Genomic DNA, 24,626 nt, shown 5'->3' on the forward strand with positions numbered 1-24,626 from the left:
TAGGAGAGGAAGTAAGCGGGGTTCTGGAGTAGGGAGTTGCAAAGGCTCTTGTTTAGCCTGGGCTGTCAGCCGCACCACCCGGGAGAAGGAAATGCAGGCAGGGACTGCCACGTGCAGGGCCTGGCAGCTTTGGATTTGATTCTGAGGGCAGTGAGAAGCCACTGGGAGATTCTGAGCAGAGAGTGACAATCCAGTGCACGTTTTAGAGGGTGACCGAACGTTCTGCGTGGAGAATGGGTGAGGAGGGGGGTGAGTCGATGCCCTTAGGGGGCTGGAGCACCCTTCAGGGCCAGAGGCAGTGGTCACCTGGATTAGGTGCCGATGGAGAGGGCTGGAACGGACAAACCGGGGGTGGGTTTGAAGCTGATGGACTTGCAGGTGGTCTGGGCGGCAGCAATAATAAGTGCAGTAGAAATAATCCTCCCCACAACCCCGGGAGGGAGAGATTTCCCTTGTGACCCATTTTACCAACAAGGACACAGGCCCGGAGAGGCTGGCTCACCCAGGAGCCCACAGCGGTGCGCTGTGTCGGCCAGCTGTGAGCACCAGCAGGTTTGGGCCCGCGCAAGTCGGTTTGCGTAACGTGGGTTCTGTTACCATTGCAAAGTACCTACTGTGTGCCAGGCTCTTCCAGGTGTCTGGGGGTTCCCCAAACTTGACTGCGTATTAGATAACTTACCCACAGAGATTACAAATTTCTGGATCCTGTCCCCCACGTCTGTTTGTTTGTTTGTTTGTTTTAATCTTTGGGATCAGGATTTGCATTTGAAAACAATTACACCGAGGGATTCTGAGGCTGGTCCTAGGACCAACATTTGGAAATCACGGGCCTCATTGATCCCTCAAACTCCCCTTTCTCTATTCAGTGGCAATGCCTCTGTTTTGCTGATGAGAAACCCAACAGTGAGGTTATATTCGTGTTCAACTGATTTTACAATTACATTTTGAGTCAAGAGAACTGGATCTAGCCCTGGCTAGGTAGCTCTGCTGGTAAGAGCGTCGTCCCAGTGTATCCAAGTTGCGGGTTTGATCCCTGGGTGGGGCATGTACAAGAAGCAACCGATGAACGCATAAAAAAGCAGAACAACAAATCGATGTTTCTCTCTCTCCCTCTCTCTCAAAACAATCAATAAACAAAAAATCAAGAGAACTGGATCCAGCACTTGCTAATTTTGTGGCCTTCAACAAATGACATGACCTCCTCAAGCCGTTTTCCTAAAGCTGAGTGACACTGCTTCATGTCCCAGGTGCTCGTGTGTGGGCGGATGAGGTGTAGCTGGTCAGAGCCTCAGGAACTTGAACACACACTTTACAGCTCGCTAAGCGTGGCTCTGGTGGGTTTCCTCCAGCAGGGCGTGGATGAGGGGCTGTGTTTGCATGCACCTACTAGATAATTACAGGCATTCGGCAAGCAGTGATTTGGGCTCCGCTCCGGGATGAATTCAAGGCCACACTTAAGGGAAAGGAGGAGACAGTGAGGTCCCTGCCCTCGAGACAGACCTAGGAGCCGACTATTGCTAAGCAGGGTAACGAGCGGCCTGTTGGCAGAATGTCGGAGTTTAGCCTCTACTTTGGCTGTGGGAGAGGAGCTGTTGGCTTCCGTTGTCTCCTTAAAGACGGAAATGAATTGCTGGTTAGTAAGGTGCACACCGACATTCTAGGAAGCAACAGAGCCTGAAGGGGCGGGGCCACGGACGTGCATGAGGTATATTCCATCTTGCACCAAGTTGCCGCGGGTTAAGAGCAGAGAGGGCGCTGTTGGTAATGGAGGCTGGAGCCAGCTTGCCAGTGTTCAGTGAGCCTGGCTAAGCAGTTCAGGCTTTGGTGATAGGGGGCCACAGCCAGCTACCTTGCAGAAAAGGGCATGGTCAGACCGCTCGTAAGAAATGGCAGGATTCCAGCTCTAGCTGCAGCACCGATGGGTGGCAGGCCAGCTCAGCTAGAGGCAGGGGAGGGCCCCTGAGAGAGCCTCTCCCAGAGTCCCTGCATGCTGCCCAGGCGGCCCACATACCCGTGGCCCCACCACCGAGAATCCTGAGAAAATTCCTTGGCTCTTCTGCCCAGTTTCCCCCCACTGGCAGCCTCGGCTCTGTCTCAGTGACTGTCTGAGGCTTGAGACCCTGGTGATGAAACACGAAGACTCCTGGGGCAAGGTAGGAAAAAGACACCTCTTCCGGTTCAGATCCTGCTTCTGCTACCCAGTTCACTGTGTGAGTTTGGGCCAAGTCACTCTGCCTTTCAGAGCCTCCCCTTCTCACCTGAAAAGGGGGTGATAGTCCTAACTTACTGAGCCAACGTAAAGGACCCCAGACCATGGCTTTGAAGCAATTCTCTGCATTCAGAACTGGGAGACAATATGTTAAGGTCCAGAGTGTCTCCAGCGCCCCTGTCCCACACACCCGTGTCGGCTGTCGGCACAGTTGGGCCCAGGATTGTACGGGACCCTGTGAAACAGGTAGACGCGGCGATGTGTTGGGTTATCTAATAACACCTGTTCTTTAGGCGCCAATTACTAATTAATTCCCATGGAATGTTTCCACTGGAAACAAACTAATCTGGAGACAGAAGCAATCCCAACAACCAAGATATATAATTGAGATAATCGCTGCGCATAAATAACACCTGTGAGCAGCAGACGCCGGCACCTGGCTCCACGGAGAACGTGGAAGACGGTGTCTGCTCCAGGGCAGAGGTGGCTTTTTTTTTTTTTAATTTGATTTATGCCTTTGACCTTTGTCTCCTCCCCAAGGGAAATATGTTATTAGATTTTTGTTCGATAGAGAAGAGTTTGCACTGAACTCTTTCGTTGTTTAATTAATTCAGGCCGGGGGCTGTCTTCACCCCTTCCTGCTGAGAACAAAGCTGTCACCAAGTCTGAGTCACTGTCCCCCCTAAATAGCTCTGGCATCCATCCCCTCCTCCCTCTCCCCGCCCTCGTCACACGCCGCCTGTGTCTCGCATTTGGCCTCCTCTCCGGTCTGCTGGCCTCTGGTCCCGCCCAGGCCATCTCTCTGCCACCTGATCTTCAGAGACAGAATTGTAACATTTAAATACAATCTGGACTCTTCGGGTTCAAGAGCTATCGGTGGCCTTTCAGTGCCCCAAGGACACAACCCTTAAGGATGCATACTTAGCTCCTGCCCTCCTGTCACCTCCTGACGAGCAGCTTAGAGCAGCCTGGGGTCCCCCACCCCGTCCTCACCTCTCCACCTTTGCCCACGCTGTGTCCTCTGCTGGGCCCTTGCGTGTCCCCTCTGAAACCTCTTCACCTCGTGAGCAGTTATGCTCTGAACTGGGGTCTGGGCACGGAGACTGGGGTCTCCGGTGTTTTCTTGGGTGCCTGGGGGTTGGGGGAGGGCCCCGCCTCTCCTCTCCTGATTTCCTGCAGTGACCCCTAGGATAGTGCCTATCATTTTATCAAAATTACCCCCTTTACTTGTCTGTTCTCCTCCTTACGTTCCAAAACCTTAAAAGCAGGGCCCGGAATGAGTGAACCTATTAAAAGACTTGCCCCCAAATCACAAAGGTGTTTTCAACCCACAGAGCCCGGCATCAGTACCTGGGAGTGTAAGGACCACCTCCCAGACCACTGCCTGCGGGCCGCTGCCATCTCCGGGCTCACCTCCTGGCTGGAGGCCCCGAGTGCTCCTGGAGGCCCCTCTTTAGGGGGATCCTGGCTCGGCTCCAGGCTCACCCTGGCGGGCCCTCCAGGCCTGGTGTGCCTTCCAGACAATGAACTCCCGGGGGCGGTTAGGTAGCGGTCTAAGCAACCCCCAACCCCATCCCATTACTGCATGGAAGACAGATAGCCCTTGATTCATCCCCAGTGCCTTTAATGAAGACATTTGTCACCAGGTGTCACCCACGCTTCCTCGAGACATTGAAACTAATGAGCGAGCCCTGGACAGACGACCCTGGTGGGAGTCCTCTGTGCCAGCGAGCAGGCGGGCGCCTTCAGAGCCCTCGCCCAACCAGGAGCCGCGGGACAGCCAGCCCGGGCCTTTTATTTGAAGGGGCTTTTTTTTTTTTTTTTTTTTTTCTTTTTAAAGATTAGGTGGAGTGAATTAATTCAATATTAACATAACGTCCTGTCAGAGGAGAGAAAGCCCACATCGTAATTGGTTAAAACCATGGTTGTCTCGGGCCCGCTCACCCCACAAATATTGACACTCCCAGCGCTGTGATGAATGAAGCGGGAAGAGGCCGGTCCCATAGGCGGGCAGGGGAAGCCGCCTCCGCGTCCCCCCAGGAGGCCTTGCTGCCACTGAGCCCAGAGAGCCCGGCCCCTGGAGCAGTGCAGACGCCGCCCAGAGTAATAACATCCACCTTAACAGCAACGATGCTGACGGCGAGCAGCCCTTGTTGAAGTTGCACCGGGCACTGAAGGAGTGCTTAGAGGTCATGACCTAATTTTCTCCCCCCACACCCACGTGCATGTAGTGAACTCCAGGAGTAGGGACGTTTGCAGCTTGGGGGCCCGAGGGGAGGAGCGTGTCTGCACAGAGCACGTGCGCAGTGAGTGAGTAGGGTCTGCGGGGAAGGGCCACGACTCTGCACAGGAAGCGGCTAGTATTGGGTCCACGGTACTCGGGAGGAGGCTCAGCAGAGAGGAGCCTTACTGGAAGTCACAGAATATGGGGGTCAGTGGGGAAGGCCTGGGATTCTAAAAAATAATTTATTTTGAATCTCAAACTTATAGAAAAGGATTCTTATATGTCCTTTACTCAGATTCACCAATTTTTCACACTTTGCTTTGTTTGCATCGTGGTTCTCACTCTGAATTACATTTTCTGAATTGTTTGAGAGCAAGTTGCAGACGCAGTGCCCCTCTACCCTAATCAAAACCAGAGCAGCCAGCACTGATGACACCCTGATCTCTAATCAGGGGTTGGCTAATGACGCCCCTCGGACCCAAGTCCAGCCCCTTTGCCTGTTCCTTGTTCACTTTTTTCAAATTACAGCTTGTGAGCTAAGAATGCTTTTCACATTTTTATTTATTTTTTGCATTTTACATTTTTTAAATGGCTACATTTAAAGTGGTTATATAAGTACATACGTACATTTTTTCAATTTTCCCTCTTGGTCCGCAAAGCCTCACATTTTTACTATCTGGCACTTGAACACAATGTTTGGCGACTCTTGCTATTTCCTGCTGACTGTTCGCATTCTGCCCCGTTTACATGAGCTACAGCATCTTCCCCTCCCTTTCCAGGAGCGGGGATGCAAAAGGGCTCGTGTTCCGTTTTCACGATGCCAAAGAGCCTCGGTCTGTCTTTCTATTTCAGGACACCGGCCTTTTTGGAGGGCTCGGGCCAGTCACATGGAGGAGGAGTGTTCCTCTGTTTGGGTGAACTGGACTTTGAACTGCTGTCTTTTGCAGTTCAGAGCCTTTGGGATTCGTGCGGGTCTGAGGGCGATCCCAGGGCACGGGAGTTCTGACTTGATAACCAGGAAATTCCCAGGCAAACGGGGACGCACTGGCCACCCATCCTAGAGCCAGTGTCTCCAAGCACGCAGAGATCCAGGGCCTCTGGCTCCACAGGAAGGCTGGTTCTCAGAGGTGCCCGGTGAATTTAGGGGAGAGGGCGATGGACCAGATGCCAGTCCAGGAGCCTTCCCTGGACTATCTGTTCGTACTGCATTTAGATGAATTGTCACCACCTGCACGACCTGGCCCCGTGTCTTGCTCTTCCTCCCCATTTATGCCCATGAGAGTCATTGGTATTAGTATGTGCCATAGTCGGCTTATCCTCCTGGCTTATTTTATGAGACTTCTATCACTGTTGATCCATGTTGCTCTTGATGGACATGCAAGTGGCCTCTAGATTGTGGTTATTATTAGTTGAGCCTCTGCAAACATTTTTTTCATGTTCTTTTATGGGGCGGGGGCACGCGCGTGCATTTCTGTAGGGTGTACACCCAGAAGTGTGGTACCTCTGGGTGATAGAGCCCGTGTTTCTCAGCTGTAGCAGGCACTGACAAGTGGTTTTCCCGGGGTCTGTAGACGTGCACACTCCTGCGAGTGGCACGTGAGAATTGAACGTGAGTGTGAGTAGCCGAACATTCTGGGTGAGTGAACGTGGCGGTGCAGGATGGTGGGGCCGCCTTCCTCGGGGGTCAGCCTGGGCCTCTCGACCCAGCCCTCCAGCTTGCCATCAGTCTCAGTGGGGGCTTAGGGCTTTCTTTTGTAAAGTGAGGAAGAGCTGGACTCTCCCAGTACTTTTCGCATGTGTGTGTGTGTGTGTGTGTGTGTGTGTGTGTGTTTTCTTTTTTGCAAAAGATCCTCATTATAAAGAGACATCTCCGTAGAGTGCCCGCTGCCTTGATCACCACCTGGCCAGGACTCGATGGGGCTTCCTCATTTGTCCCAAAGCGAGCTCCTTTCCATGCTGAAGAAAGGGATCTACTTGGGGACCCAGGCTTAGCTGAGCACGTCTGTGGTCACTCTCTGTCCAGGTCATCAGGTCGCCTTCTCCTGCAGGAGAGGGTCCTGCACACATGGCCCCTTGTCTTTCCTACAGAGCCCCCAGTGTCTGGGTCAGAGACCCTTGCTGGGGAGGAGCCAGGGGGCAGCTGGACAGGGATGGCTTCCCTAGAGGTATTTGGGGTTCAAATGGGCAGCTTGGGGAGGGGGAACTCAGGCTGCAGATGCACCCTGTTGCTGGGCGGGTTAGTGATGCTCTGAGCTGACTTACTGGCCTGGCTGCCCCCAGTGCATGCCTGTGGAGCCCCTACCTTGGGGGGGTGAGAGCTGAGGAAGCTCCCAGTGGCCTCCAGGGACCCAGCGTCTTGTGGGCAAACAGACGTGGGAGCACACAGATCCTGTGCTATTTAGGGCAACAGCGGGGTGTGGGATCAAGGGGTGCTGGAATATAATACAAGAGGGAGTATAAGTGGGGTGGGGGTGGGGAGGACCTTTTATGAGCATTGTATCCCACTTTTCTAAGTTTGGGGTTTTTTCTTTCTCTGGAGAGCGTCAGTGCACCCAAATCCATGGTCACCAGAGGGGACACCATGAAGGCAATGTCTGAAGTCTGTTCAGTCATGTAGGACCCGGGCAGCCCTTAGGACCTATCATACAGAAATCAGGACAGACCCTGGCCCCCTCAAAGAGAGACTTAAAGCAAGTGAAAGGAGACCTGCTTTCCTCAGAAGGTGGTGAGGGCGTGCCTCGGGGGCTCATAAGAAAAAAACACGGACTTAAGAGAGATCCCGGTCCTGGATCCAGGACCTGGCCCCATCCGTTGTTTATTAGCTGTGTGACCTTAGCAGGGTAACTCCCCTCTCTGATCTTCAGGTGCCTCGTCTAATAAAACAGCAAAGAAAACACGTATTTCATAGAGTTGTAACGTATTGCAAATTAACATATGCACGGGAAGCATTCTCGGGGAGTAGTTAATGGTGATCCCACTATTAATGAGGATTGTTATTCCACTGAAGAAGATGGAAACAATAAATACTCAGATGCATCAATAAGTGATGGCCCTCTGGCACAGTGTAAGGACAGTCACGGAATGTGTCGCATATGCCCAGACGGTTTGAGATCAAGGGCACACGGAGTAGCCACCATATGGTCCGAGGAAATTCCCCTTTGGAGCCACTGTCATCCAACTCGCGAGCCAGCAGACAGGCCGGTGGTGGGCCTGGCCTGACGCTTTTAATGTGTTTGCATTTAACAGATTTGTTGGCTCTCAGGGCTGCCTATAGTTTGAGCTGTTGGCGATTCCCTCCGGGGAAAGTCTTCTGCTGAAGGCTGATTTTGCTGAGTGCCCTGATGGGATGTCAGGGCCAGGGACATGTGGAGACTGGCCACCGGAGTCGCCGCCTCTCAGAACACCCCCGTGGCTTGTGCACTGCGGTATTTTTAAATCCTCCGAGTTGTTCGACCAGAGCCGGAAATCCGTGCTCTAACCACTCTGCCGAAATACCAGTTTTTCCCCTCCCTGTTTCACTCCATATGTCAAGCCAACTCATCTATAGCTTAATAAGGAGTTCAAAGCAAACATTGTACCCAGGTATTTAAAGCCGGCAGATGGCTTCACATAGGAAAGTAATGCTATTCATCGGCTTGTAGTTGATGTATATGTGATAGGAATCTCAATTGCCCTCGTGCTGAATGAAAGGACGTGGGTGTTGGGGAGAGAAAGCCAGAGATGAACTCAGCGATCGAGAAAGACTCGTGTGTGGAGGGGGCTGTGTGGTGGCCCAGAAATCATCTGGCGTCCCATCGACTCGAATCTGACCTTGAGCAAGTCACTTCCCCTGCCCAGGCTGCAGTTTCTTCCTTTGTAACAAGACAAGGGCTGACCGCACCCTTGCGGGGGTGTTGTGGGCGACAGTGACCGTGAGCATCCAGCAGCCCACACGGTCGGTGCTGGAGGAATCTGGTTCCCTTGAACATGTGGCCGGAATATTTACCTGTTGCAGGGTGGGGTCCAGACACAGACTCGGTAAACAGTAGGGGATTGTTACTCTAGTGCAGGGTTTTGGGCGGAGCTGCTTTCATCCACCTTCTGACAGAGCAGGATCCGCAAACACCATCAGCAGCGGTTTTGAGTGTTTGCTCCACGGCTGACACCGTGTATGCATGCTCTCCTCTGACATGCTCGGTCATCCTGTGTCGAAGTTCCAGGTGACAGCGACCCAGCTCACATTGGTTCAAGCAGAAAAAGGGAAGTTACTGGTCAAAATATTTTTAAAATTCTGAGGCTAAGACTGCCTTCAGGCTTGGCTGGATCTAGGTGCTCCAGGGATGTCATTAAGAATGTGTCTCCTGCTTTAGCAACCTCGATGTCCCCCTTGTACTCTTAGGCAGTCTCTTCTTTCTTGGTGGGAAGGGGGCCCCCAGCCACTCCAAGCTGACGTCACCCATACTGGTTTCCTACAACCAACCAGTACAGCCAGCAGGAGGTGGGGCTCTGATTGGCTAAGGCTGAGTCACATGCCTCTTCGCGGGGGCTCGAGAGGGGAGGGTCAGCCCCATCAGAACCACATGGCGGCTGGGCACTTCTTGCAGGGAAGACGGGATGGATGCTGCTGTTGAGAGAAGGACAAACGGATGCTGTGTAGTCCCATCACCAGTCCCCCCCACCACAGCCCATGTGGTGGGCACGTCTGTTACAGAAGCAGCATGGTGTGACAGCTCAGAGGGGAACTCAGTGGCCAGCTCGCCACTTAGTGCCTGTGTGGCATTCAGTAAGTCACCTGACCTCTCTGTCCCTCAGTTTCTTCAACTGTGACAGCGGGGAGGGTTACTGGCGGCACCTCAGCGTAGTGTCGCGAAGGTCACGTGCGCCATCGCATGCCAGGTGTTCAGGGCAGGGCCTGGCACAGAGGGCGAGCGCGTCGTCACAGCCTGCGTGGGCGGCTCCCCCCGCCCCCAGGCTTGTGCGCAGCTCACGCATCTGGGCTCCATAGTCCCCAAGGCATGTGAACCATTATTTCCCCCACTTTGTGAATTTGTATTGATTTTTATAGGAAACAAGATTTGGAAGAGAAAGAAAAACATGACTCTATCCGAAAACCGTCTGAGCATATTGTGGGTCTGGTCACACAGTAGGCCTGGAGAGGGGTGGAGGGTTTTATCTCCACCCGGTATCGCGCGGGCCCAGCAGCACAAGCCTGAGATGACCCAGGCTTGCGCCGTGCACGGTGGACACAGCTGTGCTGTGCCCAGCATCCTGCTCAATGAGCTCAAGCTGCTCTTTGCCCCACTTTGTGAGCAGGGGAACCGCCGCTCAGGGAGACGCTGTCACATACTCAGCGTTACACACTAGTAGTCAATGAGTCCATGGAAACGTGCTGGTGACTCGGAGCTGAAAGGTGTAAGGTGGCAACTGCCACCCGGGGTCCTCGTTACCGCCCCACCTGCCAGGGCTGGAGAATAGACCCCAGTAACCTTTTCCTCGGAGCCGCCTGTCACCCAGCTGTCCTCATGCCCCCCCTGCTCTCTGCCACACCTGCACCTCCCCCCGGGAAGGCAGCGGCGGGCAGCGGGGGGAGGGTCACGCCGCTGAAGCTTGACATCGGCTGCAGTGTGACTTGCCACCCGACTTCATAAAAACGTCAGTCAAGCAGCCTCCGTATGGAAATAATGTGCAGTGAGTTATTCTTCCGCCAGGTCATCCATAATGGGAAATCAGCCCGAGATGGCCCTGTATTTCTTCCTGCTCCCTAAAAGGGTAATAAATTGAAAATTTTTAAAGCACGACACTCAGACGACTTGTCAGCAGCAGGCCGGAGCCTGCCCAGCGGCGGCCCGGGGCTGGGGGATAACTGGGCGGGCCCGTCCAGATCTTACGAAAACCTGGGCCTGCTGGGCCTGTGTGCCTCAGGGGTGGGCACCCCATCCCCGCAATTCCAGTCTGCCTGCAAGCCTGGGCCCCGAGGCCCTGCCCCTCCTGGTGGTGTGACCTTGACAGGCTGGCCTCCCCCACCATTCTCCTCGTCTCCAAAATGGTGTTATAAACCCCGCTTCTCGGGCTGTTTAGGGCTGTGACAAGGATGAATGAGAGCAATACCACCGATACTTCTTTGGCGTTTTCCCATGGCTGGGCACGGTGCTAAAGGGCTCTCGTGTTTTCCCTCATGCGTCCTGCAGAGATCCTGTGAGCATCTCTCCCCATTTCCCAGATGTGGAAACTGAGGCACAGCCAGGGTTAAGTGGCCGGCTGGGAGGGGCAGAGGGTGCAGGTCTGGCTCCAGCACCCAGGCCCTGACCTCCACACATGCTGGACTCTGGCGCCGGGCGAGCGGCAGTGCGTGCTGGCTCCTCCCGCTGCCCCCGGGGATGAACTTGTTCACCTCCAGGCGGCGCCCGTAATGGCGCTCTTCCTTGGGCCGCCACTCCGACTCCCACCCCGCGTTCTTGCAGTCCTCCCTGATTTGTCCACCTCTCACTGTGGAGTGCTCAGCCGGGTTCAGGCCATCACGGCACGGCCCGAGTGGCTTCCCTGACGGCCCCAAGCCCCTGAGCTAGCTGCTGTCTCTGCTGTTGAACTCTGTGCTTTAATCCGTCCTGCCTGTGTGGTCAGACTTCCTAGAGAAGGGCCACGGGGCCCAGCGAGGAAGAGGCTGGGCTCCGGGGTCGGACCAGCTGGGCTTCCCTGCTGGCCGGCTGTGTGGCCGCGGGCATCCCTTCCCCTCTGTGAGCCTGTCTCCTCCTCACCAACTGGTCCTAAGGGTGGCGCCTTTTTCCTAGAGGTGCTGTGAGGCTGTTTGTTGAAGCACAGCGCCCTGGCAGTGGTCCCCAAGCACTCGTCGGTCATTAAGGTGCGGTCATTAATGCCCAAACCATCATGGCCAGGATAATCCTATCTGCAACCTGGCATGAGCTAAACCCCAGGGAGACCGGGGGAAGGAAGGAGCCTGTCTGGGTCGCACACCCTACACCACCTGCAAAAGGGGGTTAAACGCAGCCCTCCTCACTCCAGCGGCTGTGAGGACCACGGGGTCGTGCTGATGGAACCCTCAGCCAAAGGGGCCGCAGAGCAGAGGGGGCTGCGGTCATCCTCTCCGGCTCTGCCCTGACCAGTTTCTTGCAACGGCTCTCACGGGCCTCCTGGCCCTGGGTGGAGCCACTTGGCCTGGCAGCAGTGCCCCATGTGATGCCCCCCCCCCACTATTAGTTCTCTGACATCAGCTCCCACGATGGCCCGTCTGTCGCTGCCTGTCCACATCTTTAGTTCTTTGCACTCCCCCACCATGAGATCCTTCCCTGTTCCCTCCACTGCGGCTCTGATCGGAGCACCTGCACCCCCGCCTCCCCGGGGGATGACAGCGGTGTCCTCACCGGCCCCCTATTCTCAGTCTTGTCCCCTGGAGCCAAAGGGAGACCATGCCACCCTCCTCCGTAGGGGCCACCAGTCCCTGCCCACTGAAAAGAAACTTGATCTCTGCACACCGGCTCACCACTGCCATCTCCTCCTGTCCCTCTCTGTCCAGCTGTCCAGCCACCCTGGCTGTCTTTCCGTTCCTCAGCACCAGGTTCTTTCCTGTTCCTGCCTCGGGCCCTTTGTTCTTGCTGTCGCCTCCACCCAGGGCTCTCTTACCCCAAATCTGCACCTGGCAGTCTGTCTCCTTTGCGTCTTGTAGGTGTTAGCTCGAATGCCTCTCCTTAGTGAGGCCTCTGACTCCTGCATGAATCGAGGGCCGGGGTGGCCCTGCCTGCCTGCAGCGTGGTGGGCGGGGTGGGGTGCATTCCTCCCACCTCCCTGGCTCCCAGAGACCGCCGGTGGGAAGATAAGGCTGTGCCTGCCGCCTCATGTCCTCTGCCCATTACGCTGTAACAATGCCAGTGACCTCCGCCCACTGCACATCATTTCCCTCAGTGCGTCTCAGTTCCTCCTAATCAGGGGAGGAGATGGACCCGGAGCCCTCCACTGGCAGGCTCTGCCCTGAGTCCAATGCAGGAATACGTTGTTCTCAAGGGCTCGGAAACAGGGCTTTCGTGGGTGATAGTGGCTGGTAGTGGGCGGGGCTGGAGCTGGAGGGGCCAGTGTGAGGAACCTGTGGGACTAAGCCAGCGTCTCGATGTCCCCACCTGTCACCCCAGTAAATCCCACAATTTTTTTAATGGGGATATTAGCAGTGTCCACCTCACAGATCTGAGGTGGACTGAAAGAGGAAATGCAGGCGGACCCTTTGATGTGGCGTTTGGTAGTTACATTGAGTGAGGGGCTGCCTCCCTTTCCCCCACGTTCCACCATCGTTACTGCTATTTGCACATCCCGGACGCTCTGAGAGACACATCCTCTGCCCAGTTGGGAAGGAGACTGAATGATCCCAGGCTCCGCCCACAGAGCATCCCCCACCTGGGCCAGTGGTCCCGGAGTGACCTCGCCTTCACACCTCTGTTTTCCTTTAACAGACCAGTGGGGTCCCCTCGCTTACTCAGTGCCCTTGGGGCTCAGAGATTGTATACACGCCAACTCAGGACTCCGGGTTGCCCTTTCCCCGCTCTGTCTGTGAGCTCCAGCTTTGATATTAACTGTTTTGAAGGGACGGTGGGCTGGCAGTTGAGAAAGTGCTCTGGCCTGGACTGTACATGTGGTATCTTTGCTCCTCAAGCTGTGTGACTTTGGGCAAGGCACTGCCCCTCTGAGCCGCAAGTGTTTTCCGTAGGTGATTTCTAAGGGTGTTTTCTGCTCAGAGATGCTAGGGTTCAGGTGGATTAGGGTTTGTGCACAGAGGTGGTATTTTCCAGAGGGGACTGTGTCTTCTAGAGCCACATAGGTGACTGTACCTTCTTGATGGCCCTACTTTGCTAGGATAGCAGGCCTACTGTGTGCAGGTGGGGAGAAGGATGAGAAAGAAGGGTGCGAAAGAGAATTCTTGTTTAGGTGGGTGGCTTGTAACCTTGAGAATCTAGGGAAAGTCACGGATCGAGGAAAACGCTCGCATGTGGAGTGTTTTGAATGCCGTTTAAAATGGGGTTCACACCTCTGGCTGAGAGATGTCTATGGGCACCTCCTCCAGGAAGCCTCCCTGACCCCCATCCTGCATTCCTGGCATGCCCGTGTCCTCCTCCTGTGACCCGTACTCCTCAGAGAGGCGGCCATCACCCATTCCTGCCTGTCTCCCCCGCAGGAGGGCAGGAGCCAAGCTCATGTCTCCTGCGTGCCCCGTGCCCGGTGCTCTGTGGGTGTCGGCGAGTGTTGGCTGAAGGGAACTGGGCACTAGCTGGGGGCGCTGCAGCGGAGGTGGCCGGGCCGTATTTCATGGGGCAGGGCCTGTTCAAGTTTGAGTGGGCTCAGAGCGGGGCTGCCTCAAATGCAAATGCACAGGCTTCCCCCAGCGTGGGATGATGAATGGTTGTGGAGGCAGGAAACGGAGGTCACCTGTGAATGATTCTGCTTCCCGAGAGGGGCTGGGCTGTGCTGGAGGGGAAGGACGTTCTAAGGGCAGCGTCACGAGGCCTCTTCCTTTCTTCTCGCCCTCCTGCCTGGTGCAGCTGGAGCAGAGCGAAGCCAAGTGTGAGGATGCCCTGAAGACCCAGAAGGCGCTGACCGCGGACCTGGAGAGCATGCACAGCGAGCTGGAGAACATGACGCGGAGCAAGAGCCTGGTACCTGCCCCTTCCTGAGGCTCTGGGGACCCGGGCCAGCACAGGCCTCTGAGCTAGCATGGATGTACTATGTGCTCAGCACTATAAGAGGGAAAGGGCACTTATTGTGGACCTACTGGGTGCCACCTTGGAGGTATAGGCATTCACTGTAGACCTACTGGTGTTTAGCACCCTGAAAGTGCAGGCATCCTGTCGTGAGCTGAGCATTATAAAGGTATGAGGGCATATTGAGGGTCAGCTATGTGCCCACTTCTGCACAGGTGGGTGAAGAAGCCTGTTGTGGACCTAATGTGTGCCCATTACTGTAGAGATGCAACTGATGTGAGCCTGCGTGTGCTCAGCGCCCTGAGTGAGATCGCAACTTCCTGTTGTTGCCCAGAGCACGCTCACCACTGCAGTGGCTCTCAGCCATCTGTTGTAGTCCTACTGTGCACTCACCATCATAGCAAGGACTTGGCCATTATCATTGGGTGACTGCATGCCCAGTCTCATCAGCAGAGACAAAGGCAGTCCCCATGGGCCCACTTAGCTCACGACTATAAGGGACCCAGCCACCTACTATGGACCTGCTGTGTGCTCTCCATGGAGCAGGGACAAATGGACATATGTTATGTATCTATTATGTTGTTGAAAAGTGAGCGTGGGTTTCTAAGTCCCCTGTTTCTGGCTGTACAAGGCTGGCTTAAATGTATACCCTATGTGTAAAATCCTGAAGCTTAGGTGTAGCTAGAGATTTATAGGCAAAAAGCTTATCTTGAGGTCCCTACCTGCCCTTTGGTCCCAGATTCTATTTGCACTGTGTTAAGAGGAACTTGCCCCCGCCCCACACCCCCTCCCCACAGCTGTCATACCCACAGCATGCATTGACATGGCCGTGGCCACCTCTCCAGGTGACTCACTATCTGGTCACTCACCTGACACACCTGTAGGTGAGCCCCCACTGGCCGTTCCTCAGCCCCCCTCCCCAGCCCCCCTTCCGCCTCACCCTGACCCTTGCCCTGCCTCCTGCCAGGTGGACGAGCAGTTGTACCGGCTGCAGTTTGAGAGAGCGGACCTCCTGAAGCGCATCGATGAGGACCAGGATGACCTGAACGACCTCATGCAGAAGCACAAGGACCTCATTGCTCAGGTAACAGCCGTGTGGAGAAGGAGGCCTGGCGGCCCTGGGCTGGGTCCGTGGGGGATATTGAGAAGGTGAGGAGGTCGGGTCCCTCCCTGGTCTGGTCCTAAGACCTCCACAAAGTTACATAGGAATTGTGATCCCTATATAATAAGGGCCACAGAGACATATGGGAACTGTGAAAGTTCACGTGGCCTTCGGGGAGGAGAATGTTACCTTCAGACGGTGTGTGCATCTCTGGAGGACACCTCCACCAAAAAGTGTCTGATGTATTCGTACATCTGTCCATCCATCTGCCCGTTGAACATTCATCTATTCATTATCCTTCTGCTAATCAATCTACCCATTCACCTATCTGCTCTTTTATCTACCTGCCCAACACCTATCCATTCATTTATCCATCCATGCATTAACCATCCATCCTTCCACCCATCTATCAGCCTCTTTATCCATCCATCCATCCATCCCTCCATCCATCTATCCATCCATCCATTCATTATTTGCTGAATGGATGCCCCTCATGTATTAGGCACTGTGTGAAATGACAAGGATGCTGTGTTGAGTAAAATCACACCCATTCCTGCCTTCACGTAGCTTTCTTTAGTGGGCTAGACAAATCCTATCACATGCTCACCCAGAGCAGAGTGGGGAGACTTGCAAACTGAGCTAAGAGTCCAGAGATAGAATGAACATAGTCCTACGAATCTTGACCTCGGTTGGAGGTCAGGGAAGGCTTCCCTGAGGAGGTGGCACTAGGATGGAGATCTGAACAAGGACCAGAAGTCCGTTAGATGTGAGTGGAAGAGGGAGCAGCACACACAGAGGGCCTACGATGGTTCATTTGTGGGGCGCAAGATGAGCCCTGGGAGGCCAGCGGAAGAGGGCCATCTCACGGCTGTGAGGCATCTGGATTTCATCTTACGTGCGATGGGAATCGGTGGCAAGCATTTTAGGGGCAAGAGCAAGAGAGGAGCAGCCAGGACGCTGCCCTAGGCTGTGAGCTCTGCAGTGACAGGGTTCTCCCGTCTTGCCCGGTGCTGCACCCCAGAGCCCACAAGGGAGCCTGGTGGGGAGTGGCTCTCGGCAGACAGCTACTGAAGCAATGAAAGCTGCAGTTCAGGGGAGCGAGGACATGGCTTGGACCAAGGAGGTGAAGTAGAGATGAAGTGAGCAATGTGGGTGAACCCAGAAGACAGTTAGGAGACATGTCAGGACAGCGGGGAGCAGAGGCTTTGGGGTGCAGCTGAGGGAGGCGACACAGACCCCTGGCAGATATCTGATCTGTGTAACTGACCTGAGTTGGGTAACTTCCCAGCAGCTCCCCCCAGGAGTGGTGAGCAGCTCCCCCGTGACTCTGTCCCCCCAGGGGAGACCCATGGAGAGCGCCTGCCAGGCCTCAGAGGCACCCTGTGGAGATGGGATCGGAGGGAATTTCCACCAAACGGGGGCAATAACAACAAAAATCAATCATATCGCTGACATGATGACCGCCACAGAAATAGCCTGTGCCATCTTCTGCATTTGTGAATCCTACTTTTGTTCAAAATGAAGTTTATTTGGTTAGCTACAAAAGCAGCATATTCATACGCCCATTGTAAACAACTTAGATCATAAATGCATGCGGAAAACAGAAACCGAGGGGCCCTCTCGCCCTCTGGAACCCCTGTCACTGAAGATAATCGCACTTCGCAGTTTTGTTCTACATTTTTTGGGGTGCTTGACTCTCCGTTGCCTCCTTGAACCTCTGAACCAGCCCTGTGTAGAAGGGCTAAGGAGAGACGATCCGTCCATTTTGCAGACAGGAGTACTGAGGTGCAGGAAGACTCTGGGGCTTGCCAAGGCTGGGCTCCGGGTCCGGAACCCTTGCTACCTAACATTCAGGACAGTCCTCTCCGCTCAGAGTCTCGTCCTAGCCCTGTGGCCGGCCCATTTCTGTCTGGGCTCTCCAAGACGCCTAATAAAGTTATAGACAGTTGACCAAAGCTCTGGGCTATGTAACGGGAGCGACTCGGCGAATGTGGAGATAAAGGATGTTGGGGAGGCTGTGACAGGTACCCTTTGGGAACCAGCCGCTGTCAAAGAGACTCTGAGAAATGTAGACATCGGTGGGTGGGGAAGAAGGGATTGCCAGGGGCAGTTTCCCAGGAAAGCCTGCAATCTCAAGGTCTGATTTTTTTTTCTTTTTTTTTTTTCATCTCTCCAGTCTGCTGCTGACATTGGGCAGATCCAAGAACTGCAGCTGCAGCTGGAGGAAGCCAAGAAGGAGAAGCACAAGCTGCAGGAACAAGTATGTGCTCAGTGCCGCCATATTGTGGGGGAGGAAGAGAAGGGTTCCCCTCCGGGACCTCACACTTTGGGTCCTGGAGATGGTCATTCATTCATTTATGCGTTCACTCAACCTCAGTCCAGTGCCAGATGAACCGGGAGCAATCTTAAACAGACACGCACTCCTCTGACCTGTCCCTGCTCAGCATCCAAAGAGGCCCCGTGCAGTGAGACTCATCAGCATTTCAGAGAAGGGTTCTCGCCCTCTGAGAAGTGGCTCCAGGGAAATGGGATGCTCTGCCCAAGACAGGACCAGCATCCTTTGTGAAATCTTCCTTTGAGGCATGGTTTCTCCAGCCATCCCTGAATGTCCCTCATTAGCTGGTGGGCCGCTATTATCCAGGACATTCTCAAAGCTCTGCCTGAGTTGCTGCATGTGCCTGCGCAGGGTAACTGTCAGGGAGACCGAGTTTCAAGCGGATGTCCGCGGGCGCTGGGTAACAGCCAGCGCTACAAAGCAGTAGCAGCGGTGGCCGTTCGCTAGGCGCTGACGGCATACCCAGCGCTCATCTCCTCCAGTCCGCATGCACCAAAATGAAGAAATGGGGTTCCAGGGAGGGAACTGACTTGCCCAGTCTCGTCCAGGGAGAAAAGTGGCAGAGCCGGGTTTTGAACTCTTGAGCTTGGCGCTCGGCTCCCACTCACTCTGGTTGTGTCCTCTGGAGCTGCAGCTTGCTGCCCACAGGCCGGCTTTGCTGCCCTGACAGAGCAGGGAAAGGAGGTGAGAGAAGCACTGATTGAAAGTCCTGTTTTGGAGGCAGAAGGCCCAGAAAATGTCACCTCCCAGCCCCTGAGACCCAGGGGTTGGGGCTGGTATGAGGGTCCTCTGGTTGGAACCTGCAGTTCTTGCTTGTACATTCATCACACGGCACCTGAGCTGAGAAGGAGGCCATGTGTGAACGGGCCCGGGACTGGGTCCCACATGTGGCTCATTTCATGATTCAAGGCCAACGGATGGCCAATGGACCCCCCGCCCCTTGTGGTTGCTCCCAGCTGCAGGTGGCTCAGATGCGCATCGAGTACCTGGAGAAGTCCACCGTGGACCGAGCCATTGTCAGCAGGCAGGAGGCGATCATCTGTGACCTGGAGAACAAGACGGAGTTCCAGAAAGTGCAGATTAAGAGATTTGAGGTACTTGCTAGGGTGTCAGGATCGCTCAGGCCGAGAGAAGTGAGGGAGGCCTTTTCTGTGACCTCCGTCCACTTTTCCACCATCCCTGCATCCACTCCTGTGCCTTTATCCGGATACACCGTACTCGTCCATCTCCCGGTCAAGTCCCTTCTCTCCCTCCTGCCCTCCTTCCTTCAGCCACCCCATTCCACAGACTACGTACGTGTCTGTTCAGCCCGTCCACCTCCATCTGTCTCCATCCCACCACACAGGCCAGCGTCATCCCCCCTCCACGCATTCTTTTCTCTTTCTCTCTTCATTGTTTCTTCTCTTTCCTTCTCTTTCTTTAGACCTTGATCCCGTCCGCCCATCTTTGTATCGGTGGATCTAATCCCGCCGTCTCCACCTACCCACTCATCCACTTGTGTGCCCAACACCCCTTTTGAGCAGGAATTTCTTTCCCCCGTGCGCGAGGCTGTTTCAGATGTATGAGGCAGATCCTGCTTCCCAGAAGCAGAGAGCTCGGTAGGAGAGGAGGGTGAGATATGTACATAAACACCCAGAATGTGGAGAAGGGGCCGTGAGGTTTGAAGGACAGAGGTCCCTTCAGGCTGCAGAGTCAGGGAGGCTTCCAGGAGGAGGTGGCAGTGACACTGGACCTTGATGAGCAAGTAGGACTTGGATGGGCTGGGCTGGAGATCAGTGGTCTTACTCACATTTAGCCCTCTAGGCTGATGACACGAGACATTTGCAGAGGAGATTATCATTGTCGGAGTCCTTGCACACCAGCTGCTCCCCTTGACATGCACTGCAGCCGCCCGGGACAGGTGGGACAGAAGGAGAAGGTGGCCCTAGAGGGGTCCTGTGATTTCGTCAGGATAAAGCCAGGCAGTGTCTGCGACAGGAGCAGACCGATGCTGGCCCTCACTCCGGCCCGGTCCCAGGCTTTAATTTCCCAGCCACCAGCTGGGCCACCCACTGTGTGACAGCGAGAGGCTGCTCTCCTTGAGCAGGGACATTTCCTCCCACTCCCCTTTGGGGCACCTGGTCTCTGAGAATCCCGCTCTGGGTGAAGAAGAAAGAAAAAACTTGTCTCTGTCCTGACCCTCAGGGGCTCTCAGAATTTCCTTCTGAGGGGACCCCTCAAGGCCTGCTTGTCTCTGCAGATCACCTCAAAACTTCGATCCGCTCTATTTCAATAACTAAATACACGATGGCAGGCTGTGTCACGCATCTTTCTTTACTTGATTCTAACACAGTCGAGTGACAGCAGAGAAGGAAAGAAAACTGGTAGAATAACTTCAGGTGGCAGATTCTATCTCCAGATGCACTTTTCCCCACTGCCATCATTATTTGAATTTACCAGAATCCCAAGTCCTTGAGATGGGGTGCCTCGGGGACACAGTTTGAGAACTGCTTCTTCTAGCCCACCTGCTGTCTCTGCAAGTGTTGCCGGCCTCCGTTTGAAAGGCGAAGGAGACTGAATGATTACACTTTTCCAGGGTCTCAGAGTCCTCAGCGCGGGCCTGAAATATTCATGTGGGCCCCGTTCGTCAACACCTGAGTATTTGCCTGTCAGGACCCTCCGGTTCCGGGCCTGTTGGCCCGCTAATGAGTTCTGCGGAACAGCCCTCCGGTTCGTTTCCTGCAGCCGTGGAGGTGCCCGCAGCCCTTTTCTGTTGTTCCGTTGTGTCCCCGTGGGCGTGCCCCCAGGAAAGGAAACACGCTGTAAAACACTAGAGCTGGCACTAGAACCTAGCATACAGCAAGTGTCTAATAAGTAGCGGCTTGAACATTACCATTTTCATCTTTTGTGTTTATTGTGGCTATTCATAGTCCAGAAGTAGCACTGACCCTTACTAGGTGTAATAGTCCAGAAGTAGCCCACCTTACTAGGTGGGCTCATGGGAGATCACCCCCTCAAACTCACTGTCTTACAAACCGGGAAACGGAAACCCATGTGGGGGGAGGGCTTGTTCCCAGCGCAGTGTCCTCACCACGGACCACCCACCTCCGAAACCTGGAGATGAGGGAAGGTGCTGTAAATGCGACTGATTCCCACCCCTCCCCCAAACGTCCTATGTGGGGACTGTCATCATACCGTCTCCCAGAGGGATTAGATCACCGGCCCAGAGTCGCTCTGCCAGGAAGAGGTCGAGCTGGGATTTGAACCCCGATCCTATCCAGAGGCAGGGCTCCCGTCAGTCTACTGCACTGCCTCTCAGAATAGCAGTTACCACTTCCTAGATTTTTAAAGTAAATTCTTTATTGTATCAGAAATGAGGATAATTATCCCGATGATAGAAACACTCAGAGACTCAGCAAAGGATGCCTCTTCCCGGAGCCCCTGGCCTCTGACTGCGAGGTGGGCCTGTGCTCTCCGACCCCCCTCAGGTCCTGGTCATCCGGCTTCGGGACAGTCTCATCAAGATGGGCGAGGAGCTCTCGCAGGCGGCCGCGGCCGAGTCCCAGCAGCGGGAAAGCAGCCAGTATTACCAGCGGCGCCTGGAGGAGCTGAAGGCGGACATGGAGGAGCTGGTGCAGCGGGAGGCGGAGGCCAGCCGGAGGTGCATGGAGCTGGTGAGTGGCGTCCCCGACGTGGGTTCTCCTGTGACAGACGGTTTGAGATTGGGGAGAGGGAGTCTCTGGGACCTGCAGGAATAGGCTGGGAGCAGGGCCACACTGGAAGGGGACGGGCAGAAAGACGACGCTGCCATTGGCTGCAAACCCGGTAGGTGGGCCCAAAGTGGACCAATGGCATTCACTCCGGGATGGTCTCCGAGCTCCTTTCTGTCTCAGACTCCAGTGCCTGCCTCCCATGTTCCACTACAAAGGCAGGTGTCCTCATGGGAGGAGGGAAGAGTCAGTGTTGATTAAATGTCTACCTCTCACGAGTCTTAACATCCCTAACATCCTGTAATTGCCGCAACCCCGGGAAGTCAGAATTATCCCATTTCACCCACCAGAGAGCGGCGGCTTCAAAGCAGTGAGCTAACTTGCGTAAGATTACACCTAGTAAGGGTCAGTGCTACTTCTGGACTGTGAATAGCCACAACAAACATAAATGATGAAAATGGTAACGTTCAAGCCACTGTTTATTAGACACTTGCTGTATGCCAGGTTCTGGGTTAAATGCTTGTCACTGAAAATCCCCCTATCAGTATGATGAGGTAGGTGCTATTCTGATCTCCACTTTACAGATAGGGAAACTGAGGCACGGGGACATCAACATGTCGAGCTGAGGCCCCGAACGGTGCCTTCACTTGCCCGAGGCTGCGTGCTAGTGAGAATGTGAACCCAGGTCTGTCCGACTCTGCACTCTCTGCTTTTGTCCATCTAGTGACGCTTTGCTCCCTGGTGTGGTCCCCGGAACCTTTTAAACTCTGTCTCCTGCCCAACGGGAAGGTTTCTTCACCCTTTGGCATACTTTTCTGAGACCCGTTTCCCCCAGAGATCACAGAGCACCTGAGACAGCCTGCTCTTCCTTTTCGCCATAAGGCTAAGTAGCCCTAAGACTCCAGGTTTTTGCCTTGGGGACCCAGGAGGCATCTGGCTCCCCCGTCCCCGCCCCCCCCCCCCCACCATGACGCCTTCACTGAGACAACCCACGGCATTTCAGCACTTGGCCCAGAGGCCCCTAAGTCACGGTCATTCGCTTCCTTCCTGCCCTCTCTGCTCTGGTTTTGTGGCAGGTCTCACCAAACTGTCCTCCAGCAGGTATATATCTCTGGCCACTGCCTGCCATGGCCAGTGTCATTCCCATCAGCTTTGCCCTTGACGAGCCGGCAGGTGAGGCTCTGCACAGCGGGGAGGTTGCCCAAGTCCAGGCGCCATGACTGGCAGCTGCTCCAGTCCCGTCGGGGACTCTTCCCTCCCATCGACAGGGTAACCTCCCCATTAACCAGTGCTGCTTCCCAGGTGGCTGAGTTCCCTGCCTGCCAGCTATGGCTGGGAGCGAGGGAACATCCCAGCCTTTCTCCTCGGACGTCTCTTTAACGGGCCAGACACCCAGGCCTGCTGGCCAGATCAAAACGGGGTTTTCTCTCCCGACTTCACTCTTTTGCTCTCTCCCTTTTCCCCCCTCTCCTCTGCTTCCCTCTCTGCCCACGTTACTCTTCCTACCCCTTTCCCACACATGAAGATCTTTCAAGACCCTAAAATACTGAAAAGATTGCAGTGCAACCCCCACACCTGAATCAAAACAGAAATAACACAAAACTGTAAAACACAAAGCTCGCATGTATGCTGGAGTTAGACCTGCATCCTTCTCTGTTTTTTTCTAATTGCAAGATTCTGGAAAAAATTATCCAGGCTGAACTTTTCTCTTTATCTTGGTGTGCTCATGGCTGGGAGGTGTATTTGTTTTCTAGGTCTCCCTTAACAAATCACCCAGAACCGGGTGGCTTTACACAACGGAAACCGATTCTCTCACAGTCCTGTGGGCCGGAAATCTGAAGCCCAGCTTTGGGCAGGCGGTGCTCCTTCCGGAAGCTCTGGGGGAGACCCCTTCCTCACTGCCCCGGGTCCTGGCGGGTCCAGGCGTTCTTTGGCTTGTGGCTGCATCACTCCAGTCTTTGCCTCTGTCGTGGCACGTCTCAAGCATCCCTCTGGCTTTTTCGTGTAAGAACGCCTGCCATTGGATGTAGGGCCCAGCCTAAGGCCAGGTTGGTTTCATCTCGAGCTCTTTATCTTAGTTGTATCAGCAAAGACCCTTTTTCCGAGTAGGGTCACATCGACAGGTTCTGGGGGGCGTAACCTTTGGGGAAGGCACCCTTGACCCCACTACAGGAGAGGGGGCATGTTCCTGCCTCGCTGGTGTTCTGCCGGGATTCTGCACAGCTTCTTGTCTCCTCGGTAATTCTGTGCACGGGCAAAGCTCAGAGAGACAGTGGCAGGCGGGCAGACCTGTCCTAACTGTGGACGTCCCCATCTCACTGACCTTTTGCCCTCCAGCATGCCCCTGGCCTTTGGGATCCGGGATATTTTCACTGGGAGAAGACAGTATGTCATATTTTCTTATATCACTCATTCATTCATTCATTCATTCAACACATATTTATCTAATACCAGCTATGGGCATGGCACGGGGATGGGTGTCAGTGGGGCAGGGCAAGGAATCATAGGCCCCTGCGGGGCAGAAGCTAACAAGGTAGACAAAACCCAGCTCCGTGGGAGAGTTTGGTGAGCGCTGTCACTTTAAATATGAACCCTGGGACCCAGGCCCCTCCCACTGGCGTGGCTTCCTGGAACTTCCCCAGGTTTCTCAGGAGATGCCGTCTCATCTCTCCCCATCCACGTCCCTGTCACCAGTGTGCCTTCCTCCGCCCCCTGCTGTAAGACCGGGGTGGGGGGAGGTGGCTGCTCCATGCCGTGCGGTCTCTGTACACCCCACCGAACGCCTGCAGAGCAGCCGGGCTCTGTCCTCCCCTCCTTGCACGGTGTGTGTGTCCCTCATTTCTGCTGTGGGCCGAGCCTCGTGCCAGATGTTGTGCACCCAGGGCGACCAAGACGCTCCCTTGCCCTCGGGTTGCTCCCATTGAATGGAAAGATACGGCCAAGGCCGTTGCCTGTGTATTTGATACATTCCTGTGTCAGGGCTGCTCAGAGCTTTCACCGGTGATGCAAGGTGCCGTTTCAGGGACCGTGCCCCCGTCACCACCATAGATCATTTCTGTGGGCAAAGCATTGCCCTCTCCCTTTTCCACGTATGAAATTCAAATCTCCCTGGGGGAGAATAGAATGATTTCCTAACTCCCTCGTCCGAGCCTGCCTGCCTGCCTTCCTTCCTTCCTTCCTTCCCTGGACAACTATTTATTGAGTCGCTCTGCGCCCTGGGCCTCTGCAGACGCTGCCTTCTTCCACACCCATGTCAGCCCCGGCGGGTGGAGAACGTGCAGGCTGGCACTTGGTGGGCGGGGGGGGGGGGGGGGGGAGGCTTGCCCGGGGCTGCAGAGCTGGGCTGGGCAGCTCTGTGTGTCCCACCCCAGATTTATCCCCGAGTCTCCA

General features: G+C 54.9%; 1 protein-coding gene across 1 annotated transcript in view; it reads left to right on the forward strand.

Annotated features, from left to right (window-relative positions):
* The window catches only part of MYO18B (myosin XVIIIB), a 225,302-nt gene that overhangs the window by 139,594 nt on the left and 61,082 nt on the right, over positions 1-24,626 (forward strand). The window contains exons 35-39 of the mRNA XM_036013630.1: positions 13,952-14,065; positions 15,078-15,194; positions 17,389-17,472; positions 18,504-18,641; positions 21,015-21,200. Coding sequence (XP_035869523.1) covers positions 13,952-14,065; positions 15,078-15,194; positions 17,389-17,472; positions 18,504-18,641; positions 21,015-21,200 — 639 coding nt within the window. The remainder of the gene's footprint in view (positions 1-13,951; positions 14,066-15,077; positions 15,195-17,388; positions 17,473-18,503; positions 18,642-21,014; positions 21,201-24,626) is intronic.

Source organism: Phyllostomus discolor, chromosome 13 (genome assembly GCF_004126475.2).
Source record: "Phyllostomus discolor isolate MPI-MPIP mPhyDis1 chromosome 13, mPhyDis1.pri.v3, whole genome shotgun sequence".
Taxonomy (NCBI): domain Eukaryota; kingdom Metazoa; phylum Chordata; class Mammalia; order Chiroptera; family Phyllostomidae; genus Phyllostomus; species Phyllostomus discolor.